The sequence below is a fragment of the Natator depressus genome, chromosome 19 (genome assembly GCF_965152275.1).
Source record: "Natator depressus isolate rNatDep1 chromosome 19, rNatDep2.hap1, whole genome shotgun sequence".
In the NCBI taxonomy this organism is placed as follows: Eukaryota; Metazoa; Chordata; order Testudines; family Cheloniidae; genus Natator; species Natator depressus.
In genome coordinates, this window is record NC_134252.1 from 12,712,946 (window position 1) to 12,728,932 (window position 15,987).

A 15,987-nucleotide genomic window follows, 5' to 3' on the forward strand; every position below is an offset into this window, starting at 1 on the left:
CGGGCGGCGGCGGCGTAACGCGCACGGAGGGGGCGGGGCGGGGCGCCGCTCGCACGTCACCCACGTCGTCGGCGCGCGGGGAGGGGCGGGGTGACGTCACGTCCAGCCGTTTCCCCGCCGCTCGGAGCCCCGCCTGCTGCTCTTCTTAAAGGGGCCGCTACATGGAACGGGACCGAGCCTCCCTGCCTAGGGTGGCGCTCGCTCAGCCACGTCTCTGCCCCTGCCAGGGCGCTGCCACGGTCATGGGCAGGCAGTATGGTCACGTGGCACACTGGGCGCCATGGCGATGGATGGTGAGGTGGTACACTGGGTGCTGCAGTGAGGGGTGGGTAACATGGCACACGGGGCATCCCGGTGAAGGATGGGTCACGTGGCGCACTGGGCGGCATGGTGACGGATGGGTCACGTGGCGCACTGGGCGGCATGGTGACGGATGGGTCACGTGGCGCACTGGGTGGCATGGTGAAGGATGGGTCACTTGGCAGACTGGGTGGCATGGTGAAGGATGAGTCACGTGGCGCACTGGGCGGCATGGTGAAGGATGGGTCACGTGGCGCACTGGGTGGCATGGTGAAGGATGGGTGACGTGGCGCACTGGGTGGCATGGTGAAGGATGGGTCACGTGGCACACTGGGTGGCATGGTGAAGGATGGGTCACGTGGCACACTGGGTGGCATGGTGAAGGATGGGTCACTTGGCAGACTGGGTGCCGCAGTGAAGGACCGGCAACTTGGCACAGCTTGACAGTGAAGGATGGGTGATGTGGCCATGCAGTGTGCCAGATGCCACGCTAAGAGGCAGTGATGTGGTGTCCTGGCATACCGAAAGCCATGGCCAATGGTGGTGATATCACCAGGTGGTGTGCGGATGTAATCAGTGCTGAATTTGTGCCACAGCTGAGCCTCGGCACCTCAAGGCTTGATCATTCATAGTCCTGGCACCTCTTTCATTACAAATTAAGCACTGGATGTAATCCTTACCCCAAAATTGTGTGGAGCTCTATTAGAGGTCCTGTTCTGGAGTCTTAATCTGCATGGTAGAGTAAATACTACAGAAGTTCTAATAGCCTGATCCAAAGTTCATTAAAATCAATAGAAAGGGTCTTAAGGGGCTTTAAATCAGTTCCTAAGTCGCACTAATGACTAGAAGAGACTTTTGTGAATACTTCAATTTAGTGGATGCCACAATTAAAAAAAAAAAAGGTGTCTGACTCGCGCAATGCACTTTCTTCATTAGACAAGCGTGGTATTGATTATGCATTATGTTGGTACATGGTGTAAGAGTAAATGTTCTGTAACATTTTGTAAAAGTAACAAGTTCTCTAAAGCCTGTTGTGTTTTATTGTCAAGTAAAATAAATAATATGAATATTTTTCTTGTCTATATACATGCTTAATACTGTGTTTAAAGATCTCTTATTTTTATCCCCTGACTTACTCAGCTGGGGACAGAAATGTAAGTTCCTAGGGGCCTCAAGATTAAGTGACTGCTGAGTTTTGAGGATCTACATTTGGACTAAGGTGCCTAATTAGCAGTTAGGCACCTAAATCCCTTTGTGGCTCTAGCCTTCAGTCTCTAAGGTCAATGCAGTCCTGGATCTATCTGGTGAGATGGCTAAGGTTTGTCAGTTTATTGCCAGTTGTGCTGATTTCTATGATTTTTTTTTTGTCCACTACACTGAGAACCTCCAAACTCATTTCAGCTAACAGTCACACAAGAATCACCAATCAGATGGACTGATCAGTGGGGTCAGGAGTTGAACTGGTAATTTAGGGTCTCGGGTTGTGAGGTGCTGAGGATGTAATTTTCACTGTCACTTTTCAGACCAACCTCAAATTGGCACTGACTTTTTATTGTGCAATAACCTGTCCTGTACAATGGACTAATGATGGAATATTGCAGGCTGCTGCATATGTTTGTTGAGAAATCAGAATCCTCTTAAGATAAATCCAGAGATGATTCTGTGTATTGTGTATCAGCTCCACTTAGCAAAGTTAAAGCTGGAAGAGCAGAACAAGACAGCAAAAGATTTCTGGGTGTTATACTAACAACTGTGATTTTACATATCTTCATTTGCAAACACCATTCATCCCAAAAGAGACCAGTGTGTTTTGTCAGCTATATACAAGAATCACCTCATCCACCAATGAAATGCAGCTATTTCTGAGGTGGAACATGGCAGCTTTATAGCAGAACATAGTGACACTAAACAGAAGGTTTCAGAGTAACAGCCGTGTTAGTCTGTATTCGTAAAAAGAAAAAAGAAAAGGAGTACTTGTGGCACCTTAGAGACTAACCAGTTTATTTGAGCATGAGCTTTCGTGAGCTACAGCTCACTTCATCGGATGCATACAGGAAGTGAAGGAAATACACCATACACTTTTGAAATTGCAAGGGGAATTTAGAGGGGTAGAATGGAATTACCTCCCATTTGGAATTTGGTCAGAATACCAGGATAACACCACAGCAGTTGCTTAAAGTGACCAGAAATGGTCAAGACCTAGGATTTCTCTCTCATATGGGGGGTGGATATTATGTGTAGTTGTCACCGGGGTGGAGCTGGAGGAGTTTGGCTCAGCAAAGCCCCGTAACTTGGATATTGACATGGGGGGAGGAAGGGGGCCGCAGACTGCATGACAAGGAGCAGTTGTGTTCATATTCAGAAGTTCACATACTTAGTGAAAAATCCAGTCTCAGAAGCCTTTTTAAACTTTATTAAATAAGAAAAAATAAAATACATATTTATGATTGTTCAATATAACAAATATTTAAGCATTCAAAAAATTCAAAGATTCAGAAATATAAAAAGTATAGCTCTTCACATGCAAGTGCTTGTGTAACATAAAGACTGTTCAGGAAATTAAAACTGAAGTCTTCTTGGATAATGACGTCGGAATTCCTCCACAAAGACATCCACATTCCGTTTTGAAGTCAAATCACTTTCATATGACAGGAGAATTAAGTTTCTCTCTCCTTCATGGATTATGCTCATCCTCTGGTTTGATAAAATTCTTTTCAAATGAGAAAAGGAATTTTCACAAGCTGCAATTTTTTCTCCAAATAAGACCACTATAGACATTTCAAAAATACATGGAAAAGCCTCCTTGGCAGCACCAAGAACTTCTTCAAATTCTTTGCAATTTCTCTTATCTATCAGTGATTTAAATCCAGCCATTTCAATTTGAACTTTCTCAATATCTAATCCAAGCAAGTCAATCAAAGCATGCATTGATTCCAATTTCAAGAGGTCTGGAGAGCTGGTGGAATAGATTGCTGACAAGCTTTTGTATAACTTGGAGTTCTTTGCAGAAAACCTTTGCAATTCACCAGTGGTTTCTGCAATCAATTCATGTAAGTCTGGGACCACTGATGCTCATTTACACATTGGAATCCTAGTAAGTCGTCAGTGACTATGGAATCTTGACATTTTGGGGGCAATACCTTGGCTGTTTTAGTGGCACATCTTAATGTTGATGCTTCATCCCATGCATTTCTCAAAACCAGGTGCTCAGATGAAATCTGAGAAAAATCTTCGAACATCTTTCTTCCATTGAAGTTCTTCACAGGCAACAGTTAACAGTTCAGCTCTTTTAGCAAGATGCATTAGTTCCTTTTGAAGGTGATTGTTCATAGGAGCAAAAACTTTCAAAATCATTCTCTTAACCTCAGCCAAGGACAAGAATTTGGATGATTCTGTAACTTCCGACAGCCATCTTGCTTCAATGGACAGGTCACCATATCATAGAATCATAGAAGATTAGGGTTGGAAGAGACCTCAGGAGGTCATCTAGTACAACCCCCTGCTCAAAGCAGGACCAACCCCAACTGTCAAGCTGGGCCTTAAAAACCTCTAAGGATGGAGATTCCACCACCTCTCTCGGTAACCCATTCCAGTGCTTCACCACCCTCCTAGTGAAAAAGTTTTTCCTAATATCCATTCACATAGTTTGACAGAATACTCTGAATCTCTTCCAAATTACTGAGGATGAATTCCAAGGTTTTTAGGTGACCAGTCTATCTTGTTTCTACAGTATGAGTATTTCCAGGTGCTGGCCTTTGTACAGCACGTCACTTCATGCCTGTGAAAAAAATTTTATAGAATCTTACAATTTGAAAACATATCTGCCACTGCTGAGTTTGTCTCACACATTTTCCACACCCCTGAGTGACACTGTTATACCGATATAGGTCTGTAGTATAGACCTGGCCTCAGACTAAGAAACGTGGTGGGGAAAATGGAACACATACTACAGAAGGTGCAAAGAAATTTCCAGGAGGTAGTGCCCCCTCATGCCCCCCTTAGCCCACCTAGTGCCTGGTCACCTGTAGGGAAGGGGTTTGAGTTTAGGCCAGTTGTTGGGTCACATGAACAGGCATCGCAAGATGACAGCTTGTGTGTGTGTGTGTGCTTCCTAAAAGAGGGAGTCTGCTGCATTAAAGATGGCAACCAGGGGCTACGACAGACTTAAAGGAGGTTGCTCCAGAGCAGACTTGGGCACCAGGGTAAAGAAGAGAAAGACCTCCAGGGGACCGAGAGTCAGGGAGGGCTGTGGAAGCTCTCCATGTCAGCCCTAGGGAAAAGCCTAGAAGCCCAGGAACGACATAGTGGACCAGCTGGGCCTTTAGAAAAAGGCTGGGAATTTCTAGTTTTTAGGTTAATAAACCAGACTTTAAAAGAGGAGAATAACACCAAGACGCGCATTGTGGGGGTTTTGTTTGCCTGTAGAAGGAGGGAAAGCGAGGTAGCAGGTGTTTTGTAACTGCATTCCGGGTAATAACATGAAAGGGCTCCAGGCTTGTTAAACTAAACTGGCTCTTTATTAAGAGAACCATTTGCAAAGCTGCTGCAACTGCAGCGAACATTCTAGCCATGTGCTCACAGACTGACATCCTGGTGCCTCCTCCAAACTGTTGACCTCAGGAGGTCATCTAGTCCAACCCCCTGCTCAAAGCAGGACCAATCCCCAACTAAATCATCCCAGCCAGGGCTTTGTCAAGCCTGACCTTAAAAACATCTAAGGAAGGAAATTCCACCACCTCCCTAGGTAATGCATTCCAGTGTTTCACCACCCTCCTAGTGAAAAAGTTTTACCTAATATCCAATCTAAACCTCTCCCACTGCAACTTGAGACCATTACTCCTTGTTCTGTCATCTGCTACCACTGAGAACACTCTAGATCCATCCTCTTTGGAACCCCCTTTCAGGTAGTTGAAAGAAGCAATCAAATCCACCCTCATTCTTCTCTTCCGCAGACTAAACAATCACAGTTCCCTCAGTCTCTCCTCATAACTCATGTGTTCCAGTCCCCTAATCATTTTTGTTGCCTTCCACTGCACTCTTTCCAATTTTTCCACATCCTTCTTGTAGTGTGGGGCCTAAAACTGGACACAGTACTCCAGATGGGGCCTCACCAATGTCAAATAGAGGGGAACGATCAAGTCCCTCAATCTGCTGGCAATGCCCCTACTTATACATCCCAAAATGCCATTGGCCTTTTTGGCAACAAGGGCACACTGTTGACTAGATGGTGTTACCATTCTGAGAGCACCTGTGCTAGAGTCTTCAGATTTTGCAATAAAATCCCAGTTAACTGATCATTTTCTATCATTTGTTTAGCTACAAAATAAAAGGCTGTCTCATTAACCATTTTCAGAGTAGCAGCCGTGTTAGTCTGTATTCGCAAAAAGAAAAGGCGTACTTGTGGCACCCTAGAGACTAACCAATTTATTTGAGCATAAGCTTTCGTGAGCTGAAGTGAGCTGTAGCTCACGAAAGCTTATGCTCAAATAAATTTGTTAGTCTCTAAGGTGCCACAAGTTCTCCTTTTCTTTTTTCATTAATCGTTGTAAGTCAGCAGAGGTCCATTGAAGTTGATGGAGTAAAATAAAGTCAATACAGCTATGCTGATTTACACCAGCTGAGGATCTGGCCCTAATTTTTCCATGGACAAGACATATTGGGCCAAAAACTGCCTGATGTAAGTGAGCCCAAATCCCATTGACTCCAAACACCTGTGTATACTGGGGAGGTGGTTAGCTTTCTTACTTCAGTTCCCCATAGCAGACTGTGCCAGCACTTCTACTCTCTTCCTGCAATATCTGTAATTCTACACTTCTACTCTCTTCCTGTAATATCTTATCAGACCCAGCCGCACCAGCTGCCATTTGCAATAACTTTCCGTGACATGGTTGAAATTCTGATGTGTTTTCTTGCTGTGGCAATTTTCTGAGTATTAAAAAATTGACGGTCCATTTTGATAACAAATCTTTTTCACACACTAATAAGACACATCCTTTCTTCATCACTTCTAAGTCCTGGGGCTACAACTCTTCACTGGCTACAAAGCTATAGCTGTATTCTTCCAACCATCCACATGTCTCAGTTTTTCTTCTCTTCTGAGGCACTATGAGCAAATTACGTGATGGTCAAAGTGAAGAACTAACGTCACCAATGAGAGCCGGACACAGCAGGGCCAGGAGCTGTACAGATCTCACATCCATGCCTCAATCAAGGCTTGCAAACCCCTCTGCTAGTATAGACCTGTCCCCCCTCTCAGCAGCTCTGCCAATCATCTGCACCAAAACTACCTACTGCTCTTGCTGTCTTAGCCCCACCGCATAACTCAGCCAGCCATCTGCATCTCTGTTCAGACCTACCTCACTCCCCTCCGTTCCAGTCCAGAGCTAACCGACTCTGCCACAGAGCTTTCCATTGTAGCTGCCTGTTAAAACACTGTCCAGGTGAGTGGGTGCTGCCCCAACTGCCCAGCCCCGCAACTCCTCCCTCTAATGCTGGGACCATCAACCACTATCCCATTCTCCAAAAAATGAAGCCTGAATTTGGCTTAAATTCACAGCTGTTGGGTCTCCTTTCTGTACAGCACTCTTCCCAGCTTTGATTTGCCCTGAACCCCCTTGGACTGGGCTTCTCCGATTGTCCCGTGGTTCAGTCAATCCAGGAGAAAAGTTCCCCTGGCATGCTCAAGTGCCCAGCTGCCTCCTCACTCTCGGTCGTCCCAGCAGCTCACTCCCCTTTATTGCTTGGCCAATTTTCCTGCCCCTGCCTGTCTTGTGCCCCCCAGAGTGGCGTGACAGGGGCCACCTGACTTTCCTTGCTCTGCAGCTTGTAAAGTCATTTACACCAAATCATGTAAAATGCTTCAATCCTGATCTGGTGGTGTGTTACCCACCAGATCACCAGTTGGGTGATCCAGGTCCTATTTACACCAGCCTTGGTGAAGCCAGGGAGCCCTGTGACCCGTCACTCTGAGTGCTAGTCTACACCCCAGCAGCACCAGTCTTTCCTGCCAGCCCTGCACGGGCGGCTGCCACTGGAGCCAGTGGGAGTCCTGAGTGAAGTCAATGGGTGTGTCATGCGCAGAGACCTGGCAGGGTCACCACGAGAATTTTGTATCCTCAGTGACCACTGCACTGGTGAGTACTGAAGAAGGGGCTTGAAATACGTCAGGTACAAATCCATCCTTTTCCACACGGACCAGGAGATTCTGGTGTCTTCAAAAATAGAATTAGCAGTGACCAGACACTGGTAGGGTGACCAGACAGCGAATGTGAAAAATCGGGACAGGGGGTGGGAGGTAATAGGAGCCTATATAAGAAAAAGACCAAAAAATCAGGACTGTCCCTACAAAATCGGGACATCCGGTCACCCTAGGTGCTGGTGTTAGACCCTGGAAACTGATGTCCTGTAATGATCCCAGGACTGGACACAGTCTGAGCAGTGGCTGCCTTCTTTCTCTTCACTGGCTCCTCTCCCTGCCTGTCTGATCTTTGCCTCTAGCAGGCGTTGCAGCTTCGTCTCTCTTCCCCTGCCACGGAAGCCCGGGTTACCTCTCCTAGAGCATCTCAGCAAGAGATATCCCCGGGCTACACGTCCTGGAGCCTGGCCTGTGCTGTTATGAACCTTCCCCACGCATGGCCTTCCAAAGCGGCAGTGTGCCAGGCATCAAGGTAAAGCCCAGAGGAACTGCTGCTCTGCTTTGGGGAGCAGGCAAAGCCCAGCAGTGCTGGCTGGGGCAGGGTTTATGGGTCAGCAGCGGCATCTGGGCCTGATGAGATTGCAGGATCATGTGACACGGATTCTGCTGTAAGCAGTAAAGGTAAAAGAAGGGAGAGAGGTGGGGGGCGGGGGAGAGAATTTGCTGCTTCAGAAAACCAAAGATCGGCCTCCCAAAGGTGCTGAAGCTCAAGGCTTTTCCAGCCCTGCCGGCGAGCTGCTTGGGGCAGATGGAAGAGCAGCCAGGAGCAGGAGTGGTTTAGTTAAAAGCAAAGTTTCATTAACATAAAAGGCAGCCGGTGAAATTGTTTCAAGCAGCATAATTCACACTGGAGCTAATTCTTGCAGGGAAGCAGGAATCATCTCTCCCTCGTACTCCAATAACCCCTTCTCTGACCCGGCTCGATCCAAAGGGAGCTAGGGGGCAGGGGCAGAGAAACCAACTATGCAAATGAAATTCCCAGCTGCAGGAACCAGGCGTCAGCTGCCTCCCTTGGGTGCGTTTCCCAGCCAGACACCTGACATGCCCCCCTCACCTGGCTTTCTCCTCCCCAGACTGAGTGCTTCCGATAACTGGTCAAGGCACAGGTGCTTGGGACCTCTCAAGAGCTAATCCAAGATCAATAAACATACATACTGAACTATCCAACAGTGCACTTTGCAACCTGATCTGGGCTCTTTGGCGCTCTCGGGCCCTGCGTTTGTCCCTCACCCTCTGCACTGCTGCTGGGATGGGAATGTCTTGGGAGCAGTTGGATACATTCTCCACCGCTTCCACCCCCACAAAAATATTGGGTCAAGTCAAGTGAAGAACAGATGGGCAGGGTGCTAGAATGGAGAGAGGATGGCCTGCTGGTTAGGGTGTTTGCCTGGCATGCAGGAAGCCTATGATCTGTCCCCTGCTCTGACACAGATGTCCTGCGTGACTTTGGGTAAGTCTCTTAGCCTCTCTGTGCCTCAGTCTCCCATCAGTATTATGGGGATAACAGCCCAGCCCTGCCTCACAAAGGGGTTGTGAGAGGAACACATTAAACATTGTGAGGAGCTCAGTAGCTGTGGTGATGGGGGCCAGAGAAATATACCTACCTTCTGAGAATACCCCTGTGCAGGGGGATGTCCTAGCTGGTGCAAAGACTCTACAGCCCTGCTCCTCATCCCCCATGGTATGGGCAGAGACAGGAGGAACTAGCCATTCCTTCAGGTTGCACTGGATCTGTTGCCTCTTATAAAGCACACAATACAGCTGTTATGAGCCATTTTCTGAGCACCTTTTCAGTGGAACATCCATTCACTTCAGTGGATTGGCAGAATGTATGTCCTGCATCGTCTTCCTGAAGTAGATGTTAAAAACCAAGTCCTGTCTGTCCCACGTGGACACAAACTATCCCAGGGCAATGACTGGAAGAGGGGTTTTGCCCTGGTGCCCTTGCCAAAATGCCTCCTAAGTTGTGTGGTGTTGTTGTCTAGCTGTTGCCCTCCAACCCAGAGGTGGCTGCATTTCAGTGGTAGGGAATGGACACAATTTGTGAAGCCCTTGGGGATCCTTGACAGGAGCTGTAGAAATGTACGATTATTAACAATCCATTTGTAGCTGCATCATGCTTACCAGGAGTAATTGCTTGTGGAATCACCCTATCACAGGGTGGCATTTTGTCTCCCTTGAGGCTTGTGAGTCTGCTACTGCCTGGAACTATACAAACCTGTTACTTTAGCTCAGACAGCAGAGGCTTGTGGTTTTAGATCCAGAGCTCCCAGCATCAGTCCCGGCAAGTGACCCAGCCAGAGTCCTTGTTACACTTGTACAACCCCCGTAGAGTACTAGACATTTATTTAAATACATGTCACTGAAACAGGTGAACGTAACACAGAGTTTCATTTCATAGGTGGCCCAAATCCAGTTGTTTGCAGCTGCAACAGAATTCCCAGGAAACTCTCCTCTGCTGAAGATTTTTTCTCTGTGGTGAGATGGGAATAAACATCCCTCTCACTGCTGCATGTGCTGATCCTTGTGCTTTTCTGCTCTGATTTCCAGATCATTCTCATTCACCTGCTGTTGTGCCTGGTCACTTTCTACACAGTCTATTACATGATTGGAAGCATCTGCTCTGGAGCTTTCAGGTGAGGCTGCTCTTTTTGAACTGAGCAGAGCAGATCTTACACTGAGCTCATCCGAGTGAAATAAGGGGATCTGATTCAGTTAGCACAGTGTTGCCTTCCCTTGACTGGACTCTTCCAAAATGTGATGGTTAGGGTATGGGAGTCCTGCTTTTCTTTTCCCAGCCAGAGCCATGTGGCTCTTGCTCAGTGGTTTGTCTCACTGCTGAGCACTTATTTTATTTTCAGTCTAGTTTAGTGTTGATGAAACATGCCAGGCTGCACAGCCCTGGAGCCTGGCATTCTCTTTACCACAGAACAATGACAATCCAGACAGCGGCAAGGTGAGCTTCTCATTAATGTGCCTCACACTGGTCCAGCAAGGCCATCTCTGTGTAGCTAAGGCACCTATCACGTCAACGGTTACATCTTCAAAGCAGACTTAGGCTGGGATTTTCAAGGAAATGTAAAGGAGTCAAGCATACAGGCCCAGATGCACAAAAATATTGAGGCACCTAACTCCCAATGATTTCAATGGGAGTTAGGAGCCTAAATACCTTTGAAGATGTGGGCTTCACCTCCCACTGAATTTCACTAGAAGGTAGGCTCTTAATTCCTGAGTCTCTTTTGAAAATCCCAACCTAAATTATTGGCCTCTCTGCTGAGAGTATCAACAAAGGGGTCCAGCGAACACGAACTGGAAGAGGCAGTTTGTGTGAAGCAGACACCAGCCCAGTGGAAGCTGGACAGGCTGCCCCACAGGCTAGCAAACCAGCTTGCAGATGGCACAGTGGGTGCCATTTAAATGGCAACACTTGTCAGCCAGTACTACACAGGCTCCATGTTTATATCCTGTTCTAAATATAGGGGGGGCTGTGATATGATGGATGTGGAGATGCTCTGGAATAACTTATGGGCACTGTATGCTGACCTGGTTATTGGCATGTTTACTCTATGAATACAATGGCTTAGTTTAAGAAGGGGAAGCAAGCAGGAAGGGAAAGAATGGCAGAAAATAAGCCACTTCTAAGCAAACTCTTGAGAGTTGTTGAGGCAATGCCAAGGCTGGAAAAGGCCTGGGAATGCAGAAGAACAAAGGACTTTTGGGAGGGTGAAGAAGGAACATTCTTTCTCTCTCTCTCTCGAGGAGTTGTTTGGAGGAACCAGAGTGAGACACGGACACCCAAAGGGGTGTGAGAAGAATTTAGGCCTGCCTAGGATACCACCAGGGGATGATAAGTCTTTGGTTAAATAGATGTGTGTAGATGGTTGTTTTAAAATTATTTTTCTCTAAATGCTTTGTTCCTACTGAAAAATAAACAATGAGCTGGTTTAAGAAGGCTGTTGGATCACTGTATAGAATTCCACACCAGGAGGGGTAAAGGCACAAGGCCTGCCACCTGAGGGAGAGCACTCAGAGAGAACACAGAGTGGATAGAGATGCAGTTGGCCCTGTAACAATGACATGCGGTATCTCAGATCTACCTGTGTAGTAACCATTGCAAATGTTGACTTTTTAGTGGGGATCAGTGTAACAGCCCTTGATCATTTTTAATTTCCTAAAATCTTTTCTCTCTCTCTCTTTTTTACCCCTTCCAGGCTGGACACATTTGATGGACTTATCCCCTTTGAATTTAACACAGAACCATCTCACTCAAATCCCAAATATCTGGGTAAGTGGTGTGGGGCAATGAGGCCGCTTTGGAATGGATAAAACCACAGGGATCTTTCAAGGCCAAAAATGTGTTAATGTCTGACTGGGAGAGAACAGGATGTGTGAGGTTGGAGGGATGGACTGTGAGCACAGCCACTGGGAAAACAGTGAAGTGGTCCCTTGCTGTTGCGAGCAGACAGCACTGTATTTCTTTGCCTTATGGGAATGGACTTTGTGTACTGGTAGTACCGTCCATTGGAATCAGCAGAATCTGTATTCCAATAAACTGTGTCAGAACATTAACTCCAGGATAATTTTGAGGTTTTTCCTTTGTGTCCCATGGGCAGGGACTCTGTACCTCCAGGGCTCCCTGCTGTGAGATGTATCTGCCTTTACTCCAGAATAAGGGTTGTTTTCCCTTCTCATTTCTTTAGTGAATTTGCTGTCCATGGAACTGACCTACTTCACTAGCGGCCTTCTCTTTGCTGCTCTGCTGAAGCGATGGGTCTGGGACTACGCCATCACTGTCACACTGGTCCACGTGGCACTGACGTCTGTAGGTGAGTTTGAGCCAGGTGGACTCCATACATGATGTAGTGTTTGTGTGAAGTTTGTTGAGTCATCTGGAGAAAAAACAACTGTTTTCATTCTGAACCCACACAAGCTCAGGTTAAGCGCCTACCAGTCTTCCTCCCAAGCTAAGCAGACTCAAGCTGTCTCAGCGCTTGGATGGGAGACCTTAAAGACACACCCAGGTGTTAGAGGAAGTGATGCTGATGATTCCATTGGTAGCGCTTCTCCCTCTGAGTCAGTATCAAGCCAGCATACCAGTGCTGTGCTATACTGGGGGGCAAAGAGTGCTGCTAGACCTGCTGTCTCTTGCATGAGATATAAAACTGAGGTCCTGACCACAGCGTCCCAGGGCACTTCTTGTAAGGAGTGGGTTGTTCCAGTCAAATTAATTTAACTAAATGCATTCAACTGTATACTTCAATGCCCAATACAGTTTCAACTGGAAGTGGGTTTTTTCCTTCCTGTCCTTAGCTATAGTATAATAGTGCTGTGTGTTTTTACACCGCTGCTGTTTTCCACCCTAGCAGTGGCTGATGTTCAGTGGCAGGTGCATGTTTCCGAATAGCTCCATGCCCTAGCATGGTTTTAAGAATAAATCCAGCAGGAATTTCACAGTTTCCCTACAACTGGACCTGAAACGTGCCTTGGTGACGCAGCGACTTTGATAGTTAACTGGACCGTGACTTTTGCAAAATGCTCATGTGCCATTGCCCAGTCACCCACACGCTTTTCTCTTGCTCTTTTAAAAGCTGCCTTCCTTCCAGTGCTGTGTATTAAAGTTACTACCTCCAATTTATTCCTTTTCTTTCTCCTCTTCCCTGCCCTTTCCTCCCCACCCCCTTCCTTTTTTGTTATTTGTTCAAAACCGAGATCTGAAGTCTGTGGCTTGACCCTCTCTCTGGTAGGAGTAAACTGGGGCCAGCCACTGTTCAGAAATTTGCCTATAGCAGCTGGAGGTGGTATAGGGGCTTCAGGTGGGTTGTGGAGACCCTGATGGCTCTGGGCATGGCAAAAGGGGCTGTCAGGTGGGAACTGAGATCCCTGAAGGTTCTGTGGCACTTGGCGGGGCTGGTAGATGGAACTTCAGGGCTCCGTAGGGTCCATGGCAGTTGGGGGATGGACCCTTGGGGCTCCGTAGGGTCCATGGCAGTTGGGGGATGGACCCTTGGGGCTCCGTAGTGTCCCTGGCAGTGGATGGGACTGGTGGATGGAACCTCAGTGCTCTGAAGAATCCATGGCAGGGGGCAGATCAGAATGCACCGATGCAAACTCCCTTTCTATTCCTTTCTCCCTCCCCATGCTATGCCCCACTACAACTGAACATAATAATATTTAAAAGACTAATGATCCAGTGAGACCAAAAATTGAAAACAGCTTCAAAGTAAATATGAACATTACAAAAAACAGTGCTACTGAAATGGCTTCCAAATGGGTTTGTCACTTCTAGTCCTGGCCTGCGTGTTTGTTCTGTCCCATTAACTCCTGCGCCATGTGGAACAGCCTTTTTCTTCCTACCCATAGCGGCTACAATGAACGCAGGGGAAGAGGGCTTCATTTGTCTTGCAGCACAAGTTCAGCAAGGCACATGCCACCATCTGCGTCCCACTGGTGCTAATGGGGTGGAAACGGACCCATCATTCCTCAGCAAAGGGGCTGAGAGCCTGCCACCCCCGTCCATTAGCTTCCTGATTCTGTTTTTAGAGAGAGACTAATTGCTTACTCACAAACAAAGCCATTTTACCAGGGGAAAAACAGCTCCCATTTATCCATGGGGAGGCGTGGGAAGGCCATGCAGCTTCTGATCCACATTTATTCTGCCTGCCTATTAGGTCCATTGCATTGATCTCTGAGATGGCATGATTTATATGCTCAAGGCTTGACATGAGCGACTGCAGCCGCTTCCGCTGCAACCGCACAGCTCCCTGTCTGTCGGAGAGGAACTTTAGTGCTCCAGGATTGAGATGGATGGACAGAGAGAGTAGGGAAGGCAAATTAATGGATGACAGATGCATGAAGAAACACATGAGGGAAGGAATGAGGAACAGATATATGAATAGATGGATTGACTAGCAAAGAGACGGATGACCTAGGATCGGGTATAGCAGAACAGAGCAATAGCCTATTCAGTCCAGCATCCTGTCGTGGCCAACAGTGAATGCTCCAGAAGAAGGTAATGAGCCCCTCTCACCACTATGCACTCCGTTGCACAGACTGCACCTGACCAGTTGTGCAATACTAAACTCTAGAGGACATCTGCTTTCATAAGGATCTTAGAGAAACAAGGTGGGTGAGGTAATACCCACAGCTCGAAAGCTTGTCTCTCTCACCAACAGAAGTGGGTCCAATAAAAGATATGATCTTACCTACCTTATTTCCCTAAGATCCTGGGACTAGCACAGCTCCAACAACATTGCATTCATGAGCATCTGTAATTCCTGTCCCAGATCCTGGTACTGTGATGCTAGACTCATTCATAGACAAGACCGATCCTTTTTGAACTGCACTAAGCTGCTTACCACAATAGCAGCACTCTGTGTATAGGACCTGATCCAAAGCCTATGGACATCCATGGACTGCAGTAGGCTTTGGCTTGTGCCATATTGTACCCTAGTATTTAGCCATTTTAAATTTGGATAGGCATATAATATATCCCTTGTTTTATTGCCTTTTACTTGGGAGTGCCCTTTGGTAATAGAGTGGCTAGAAAGCAGCCTGACTGCCCTTCTGTGTCCCATTCATTATTTCAAATCCCTCAGTCACATCTCCTTTTACTCTTCCTCCTTCCCACCGATACACGTCTAGCCTACCTCCCCTGCCCTTCTCTGGGCTTTTCCATACACGCATTTTTAGACACAACCTGTCTCTGCGGAGCCTTTAACACTCTTAACACAGGGTGCTTTAATTCCATTTAATGTAACTTGCTATTCAGAATCCAAGTGAGGAGTTTAAGTTGCTTTTCCCCCTTTGAGAAAACCAGCATTCAGAAAATCAAAGTAACTAACCTTAGTAAAAAGAGAGCATAAAGCACGAATGTGCCTGTCTCTTGCACCTTCCACGGGGGGGGGGGGTCTCAAAACCCATTCGTGAGTTAAATCTACACTCTGGAGCTGGAGCTAACAGCACTTCCTTTTTTATAAATAGTTGGGAAAACTGTCAAAGCAGGGGGAAGTGACATGTCCCACAATGTCTGTGGCAGGTGTAGAACAGGGTTAGGGTCTGAGCAGTTTAGTTCCCTACTCTACACAGACTTCCTGCGTGGCCCTGGGCAACTCATTTAGCCTCTGTGTCCCAGATCCACAAAGGTGCTTAAATCCCAGTTTTAGGCACCACTGCAATCCACAAACTCCCCTGCTTGGCTGGCGCTGAAATGTTCAGGGTAAAAGTTCCCCCTGTGCCTACGTTTCTGCCTTTGAGTATGCACATTGCTGCCTCTCTCTAGGCATCAGGACACCAATCTTAGGCCTAAGCCCCAGAGCAATGCACAAACTGGTAGAAGAGCGGTAGAGGAGCATCCCTCTCTCACCCACGGGGCCTGATCCAGCAGAGGTGCTGCTCAGAGGCTGCCTACTGGATCAAGTTGTTGCCGGCACCCAGTGACAGAGGCGAACAACAGCAAGGTTCGTTGCCCGGTGTGCGTCACCCAATAATCACAA

General features: G+C 47.2%; 1 protein-coding gene across 1 annotated transcript in view; it reads left to right on the plus strand.

The window, feature by feature from the left end:
• Positions 1 to 7,860: 7,860 nt before the first annotated feature.
• Positions 7,861 to 15,987, plus strand: part of LOC141974716 (putative transmembrane protein 244) — a 44,294-nt gene continuing 36,167 nt past the window's right edge. Inside the window, exons 1-4 of the mRNA XM_074934677.1 lie at positions 7,861 to 7,967; positions 10,046 to 10,131; positions 11,707 to 11,780; positions 12,196 to 12,321. Of these exons, the coding sequence (XP_074790778.1) occupies positions 7,932 to 7,967; positions 10,046 to 10,131; positions 11,707 to 11,780; positions 12,196 to 12,321 (322 nt within the window). The 5' untranslated portion in view covers positions 7,861 to 7,931. The remainder of the gene's footprint in view (positions 7,968 to 10,045; positions 10,132 to 11,706; positions 11,781 to 12,195; positions 12,322 to 15,987) is intronic.